The sequence below is a fragment of the Scaptodrosophila lebanonensis genome, unplaced genomic scaffold, assembly GCF_003285725.1.
Source record: "Scaptodrosophila lebanonensis strain 11010-0011.00,11010-0021.00 unplaced genomic scaffold, SlebRS2 tig00000072-arrow-pilon, whole genome shotgun sequence".
NCBI classification, from domain to species: Eukaryota; Metazoa; Arthropoda; class Insecta; order Diptera; family Drosophilidae; genus Scaptodrosophila; species Scaptodrosophila lebanonensis.
In genome coordinates, this window is record NW_022060558.1 from 5,530,925 (window position 1) to 5,537,421 (window position 6,497).

The window sequence follows — 6,497 nt, forward strand, 5'->3', positions numbered from 1 at the left end:
TTTATGTTTTCGTTTGATGGAAACACTGAGAGCGTATTTAAGCCATTGAAGACATAAATTTCCAACTTTGCGTTCTATTCTTCATTTCGTGATTTTTCTTTGTTTGTACAATAACAACGGCCGAAAGGTGAACCATAAAAAGTAGAAAGTATTGATCGTATTTTACCCTATAAGTAATAGGGATGGCTCCGAGCATTTAGCTGAAACTTTGAACATAAAACTGTGATTTTGCTTGGCCCAGTCTCTCTGAATAAAAATATGATGAAAATTTACTTTTTCTTATCAAAACTGTACAGCGTGCCATTTGCCTCTTGCCTCTTGCAAAATTGGCATTGAACAAAGAGCATTGATATTGCTATTTAAATTGAACTCTTTTGACATATTTTAAAAATAAAACAAGTAGCTAATTCCAATCAAATTTGATTTAATTTTTATCAGTTATAAAGACATGTATTTTATAGGTGAAAGAAGATTTTGTACGTTGGCGTTCATAACGCCCTCTTTATACCCTGTACCCGTAGGGTAAAAAGGGTATATTAGGTTTGTGCAAAGTATATATATTCTGAATCAGCATGACGAGAGAAATCGATCTAGACATGTCCGTCCATCCGCCCGTCTGTCCGTCCGTCTGGATGAACGTAAGGATCTCAGAAACTATAAAAGCTAGAATAACCAAAGTTGGCATCCAGATTCTCCTAGGTCCGAGAAAGGACGAGTTTATTTTATTTTTTGGAATCCCCCCCCTTCCCCCGCTACAGAATTTCGTCAATAGTGTCCACATTTCAAATGCTACCTAAACCAAACTTTGCACACATAATTTATATATAATTGTCTGCTGTTGTTTAATTCGTTGTTGTTTATTCAATTCGGTCAATTCTAAGAAAAGTTATTAGCGAAACAAATTCTCGCCAGTACAACCCCCACAAACTGCAGCAAGGGAAGGGGGGGAAAATTAAAAAAAAAAAATAAACTCGTCCTTACTCGGACCTAGGAGAATCTGGATGCCAACTTTGGTTATTCTAGCTTTTATAGTTTCTGAGATCCTCGCGTTCATCCAGACGGACGGACAGACGGACAGACATGTCTAGATCGACTCGTCTCGTCATGCTGATCAAGATTATATATACTTTATGGGGTCGGAGATGCTTCCTTCTGTATGTTACATACTTTGCACAAACCTAATATACCCTGTTTACCCTACTGGTACAGGGTATAATTATCTACTGTTGTTTACAATTTTATCCAATTCGGTCAATTCTAAGAAAAGTTATTAGCAAAACAAATTCTCGCCAGTACAACCCCCACAAACTGCAGCAACAAGTTCGCTCTTCTTCTTCCTCTTTTTGCTGCTGCTATGGGCGCATATAACTCAGTGACGGAAGTTTACCTGGGTACAGGGTATTACACTGTCGGGCTTGCTCGACTGTAGCGTTCTCTCTTGTTTCCTTTAGTTTTATTTAATTTAAGTTCTCTATTGTTCTCTTAATCAATAAAATTTAGGATTGCGATTACCGATTTCGTACTGCACATACGGATATATGTGTGTTCATTTTGAAAATAATCCATAGAAGTTATGTGTGGCTGCACTGAAGTAAATTACATTTGCAATATCTTTTTAAAAATGTTTACTCCATGTACAAGAAAAACCAATATCTTCTCGTAGAGTTATTTATAACTACGAGTATTTATGGATTTTAGAAATGATTGCAAGCATACTATAAAATTGAGTCTATTATTTATTGGGCTATTGTTAGGTGGTTGTGCTTGCCAGAAAGTAGAGTAGGAGAAGTAGAATAAACTAGGAGATAAAGTACTTGAAAATTTGATTGGATTAACGTTCTGGTACCATGGAGCAGCGAGAGCTTACACAGCTTGGCTTTCTGGAGTTTCGAAGAATAGATGGCGGTACATCATCTTCATCGTCACTTATGAGTGCGTCAGGTCCAAGCTCTTGGTTGCGAATATAGCGTGAGACAATTCTTTGCGGCCGGCGCGACCAGTTTTCTAGCTCCTCCTTGTCAGCGTTTATCTGTGAAAAACCAGTACAAATGATATGGTAGTGTATTTGTTTAGCTATTGACTTACATTATCGCCTTTGAGGCGATCTAAGTTGGCGACACACACGTTAGCACTGCGTATGTTAGCCTGCTTTGTGAAAGCGGCGAAAGGAGCACTTTCCATATCTATGTTTGTTATGCCCTGATTTTTGAGCTTTTGTAGATAATTTATTTTGTCATTGTCGGTGTAGTCCGCAAAGGCACCGTCGGTGCGCGTCTGTCCTTCATAGAAGTCATTGGTGCACATTGTCTTACCAAGAACGGTTTGGAATCCATCTTCTGGTCGAGCAAAATCGGCCACCTCACGAGCAAGTTGCGCATCCAACGTAGTGGGCCGTTGCTCGGCCTTACCTCGCACAACCTAATTATATATCCTTTAAGTACGAAAGGAGTCATTTGGTCGATGTGAATTAGCTACTAACCACTTCGTGGGCGCTGCGCAACTGACCATCCAGAGCTTGCTCAGAAATCACCACCGTTCCAGGCTTTACGTTCAACCCCCCACTGGCGCCTATCCGAAAAAAAATCGGATCCTGAATATTGGCATGGTACACCAACTTAATTACTTCGTTCATAACTGCGCTTACTGAGGGCGCTCCCATCCCATGGCTAACGCATAGCACGGGACCAACCTTGTACATGGCATAGCGATTGCCAGACTTGGCTATGTTTACCGGATTTCCAGAGGGTAGATCCAAATCCTTCATCATGCGCTTTGCAAAGCTTAGCACACTTTCATCCGTGCTACCCATGACAACGTACTGTGGACAATATATAAAGGAATCATTATATTGATGGCTATGGTTTCCTTGTATTTGTCGAGCAAGCCTGACAGTGAAATACCCTGTACCCAGGTAAACTTCCGACACGAGGTAAATTTGCCTCTAGCAGAAGCAAAAGGAAGAAGAAAAGCGAACTAGATGCTGCAGATTGTGAGCGTAGTACCGGAGTGAAATTGTTTCGCTAATAACATTTCTTAGAATTAACAGATTTAGATGAAAGATGAAACAGAAGTAGATTATTACATATAAATTATGTGTGCGGTATGGACGAAAATCTGTAGCGGGGGAAGGGGGGAAATTCCAAGAAATAAACTAAACTCGTCCTTTCTCGGACCTAGGAGACGCTGGATGCCAACTTCCAGCTTCATCACTTCAGTTCTATGTCAACAAACTGCAGCATCAAGTTCGCACTTCTTCTTTTTATACCCTGTACCCAAAGGGTACAAGGGTATATTAGTTTTGTGCGAGTGCACATGGAACACACAGAAGGAGGCTTGGTAGACCCCACAAACTATATATATTCTTGATCAGCATGACAAGCCGAGTCGATATAGCCATGTCCGTCTGTCTGTCCGTCTGTCTGTCTGTATGAACGCAAGGATCTCCGAAAGTATAAGAGCTAGAATAACCAAACTTGGTATACAGATTCTCCTGAGACCGAGAAAGGACGAGTTTGTTCATTTTTTCTGATCCACCTCCCCACTCCCCCCCCCCCCCCCCCCCTATTACCGATTTTCTATAACTTCCGTAATTCTTAGAATTTTGAACTCAAATTTGGTAGTCACATTAGGTTAGTAATTATATATCCGTATACCAAGTTTCATTTTGATAGAATGATCGGAAAGAAAGTTATAGCCATATAACCAGGCCCAATGCACACATACATACATATGTACAAGTACACAAACACGCATAAGACACGATTCTGATGTAAATGTAAATGTATGTATGCATGCATGGACTATTTTATATTTAATTAGTTAATATGTAGTTAATTAATTAAATTAATTTAGCTAATTAATTTAATTTAATTTATTAATTAATTTAATTACTTTTTTGTGGGGTGGTACAGGGTATTTAAGAGTTGAGCCTGCTCGACTTTAGCATTCCTTTCTTGTTTCTTTTGCTATAACTCAGTGACGGCAGATTCTTTGGGTACATTGTATTTCACTTTCGAGCTTGCCCGACAGTACCGTTCTTTAGTTTTTATAGCCTGTACCCAAAGGGTAAAAGGCTATACTAGTTTTGCGTACTAGGCGTGCCCGACCCCACAAAGTATACTTGTATATATTCTTGATGAGGGTGACAAGAGGAGTCGATTTAGCCATGTCCGTCCGTCTAGACGATCGCAAGGATCTCAGAAGGTAAAAGAGCTAGAATTACGAAACTTGGTATCCAGGTGCTCAAAGGCCCTAGGCAGGTCAAGTTTTTGTTTTTTATTCTGATACACTCCTCCCACTCCCCCGCAACTCGTTTTTTTTCATAGCTACCGTAATTTTTGGAATTTCGAAATCAATTTGGTAGTTACATCCAGTTAGTTCTTATGTGTCTGATGCCAAGTTTCATCATGATAGGTAAATTCTGAAGAAAGTTATAGCCATAAATAAAATATCTGACCGTGCGCTGCCTGCAGCTCTGCCCTCAGCGCTACCCGGAGCTGTTGTTGTTGTTGCTGGTTTGGTTCAACTTTGTGCTGCATACATACACGCAAATGTATGCTGTTGAAACTGTACACAAACATGTCTCCACTACCGAATATATTGAAGAATTTGTGTTTAATTTAATTAAATAATTTAATTAATATAATTAAAAAAAATGTTTTTCAATATTTTCATTTTGGTGCGAGGTACAGGGTATTTAAGAGTTGAGCCTGCCCGACTTTAGCGTTCCTTTATTAATGGGATAGTGTCAACAAAAAGATGAATCGTTACAGCGTTACAGAGGGTTACAGTGATTATTGGGGATCAAATCGGATTGATCTTGCTTGTTCACAAAAGAAATTCTATACAGAATATGTATAAAAAGCAGGGTAATTATGAAATAAAATCAGAATAAACTTGGAAATATATGCGTATGCTTGTTTCCCTTTTTGATTTCCCATTTGTCTGCGAAAGAACCAAATCGTGGCAATGATTTTCAAATGTTTCCATGTACATCTGCTGAACACCATACCGTCATTTAGATGGCGACTGGGTCGCACTCTAGCTACCTTAGAACACTTAACTATGACATTTAGTTTCACTCACCTTGACATCGCCGAATTCCTTACGGAAGTCCATGCTGGCTGTGTCAAGACCCAAATGGTACAGTACGTCGGGTTTTAAGTTTTTGATGTTCTTAACATTAGACAATCGAACCGTGCTTTGTCCGCTGCATTTTCCGGGACATGTATCCCTACCGTCCATTCCCCCACGCGGCGGACCTCCACAAGTACCTTGCTGGGGTCCATATTCCGGAATAGGGCACATGCCACCATATTGGTTGTTATCGGCCATATTTCCCGGCCCACCGCAGCCGAAATTATTCAATCCGAATTGATTATTAGCCCCAGCCGTCCCGCATTGATTGGTGGCTGCTACTGTAGCTCCACCCATCCCGCATTGATTGTTGGCTGCTACTGAAGCTCCACCCATCCCGCATTGATTGTTGGCTGCTACTGTAGCTCCACCCATGCCGCATTGATTATTAGGCGCAATCCCGGCTCCTCCCACACCGCATTGATTATTTAGAGCCGCAGCAGCTACACTCATTGCGCAACCGGCATTATTGGCGTTATTGGTGGAACAAGCATTTTGGGTATTACTGGCTTGGTATTGATTGTTGGCGGAGGCTCCATTACTTGACCTCGGGCCACAGCTCGTGGAGTTGTCCGGCGGCATAGAACAGCTCTGATTGCTAAGCAAACGATTTAGCTGCTGACCCTGCTGCACAACCATATCTGGATGGATTAGAATAAAATGATCGAAAGCTCGTCTACCTGTTTCTATTTCTTCAAGACCACATACCTCGCAGATCGCTGACTTCCCGGCGCAGGTCGCATGAGGTCTTGCATCCAAATCGGCCGTTTTGCGATTGAGCCATTTTCATTCTCTGCAAACACATCGCACAACGACCACAGCGACAAGAAGCCATATTTCTCCCTATATCGCCGAACTGTACATTGAACTTTTGTGAAATATTGAATTTAGGAGTGTGTTCCCCAGGCTCAGCTGATTGAAAAAAGTCGAAGGTATGCAGGCACACCATTAATAGATTTGTTTTTATGCAACGCCTGCGCCCCACAAATCAAAATTTATATGCCGAAGTATACACACTAAGGGCTAAAAGTATCGCGCCGACTATTAATAACAATTGTGGCAGCCTTTGCAACATAAATTCCACCTGTAAGTGCTCGAGGCAATGGCTGCTGCCAAAAATGGGCAAAGAGAGAGACAAACCGCAAAGCAAGCAAACTGGATGGTTGAGAACGGGGGTTATACTACTAGTAGGTGCCAAGCTGTGTCAAATTCAGATGTAGTTGGTGGTCATGAAGCAGATAGCGACACCAACCACAAGAAAAAAACAATAAAGGAATGCTGAAGTCGAGCGGGCTCAACTCTTGAATACCCTTTACAACCCCACCAAAAATTATTAAATTAATTAAATTAAAAAATTAAAT

The 6,497-nt window shown here is 40.9% G+C and overlaps 1 protein-coding gene across 1 annotated transcript; it reads right to left on the reverse strand.

The window, feature by feature from the left end:
- Positions 1 to 1,718: 1,718 nt before the first annotated feature.
- LOC115625369 (uridine phosphorylase 1-like) lies at positions 1,719 to 5,996 on the reverse strand. Its single transcript, XM_030520405.1, has 5 exons — positions 5,845 to 5,996; positions 5,086 to 5,777; positions 2,480 to 2,818; positions 2,086 to 2,418; positions 1,719 to 2,029 (listed from the first exon to the last, which is right to left on the reverse strand). The coding sequence occupies exons 1-5, from the start codon at positions 5,969 to 5,971 to the stop codon at positions 1,832 to 1,834; spliced, it is 1,689 nt and encodes a 562-aa protein (XP_030376265.1). The 5' UTR covers positions 5,972 to 5,996; the 3' UTR covers positions 1,719 to 1,831.
- Positions 5,997 to 6,497: the final 501 nt, after the last annotated feature.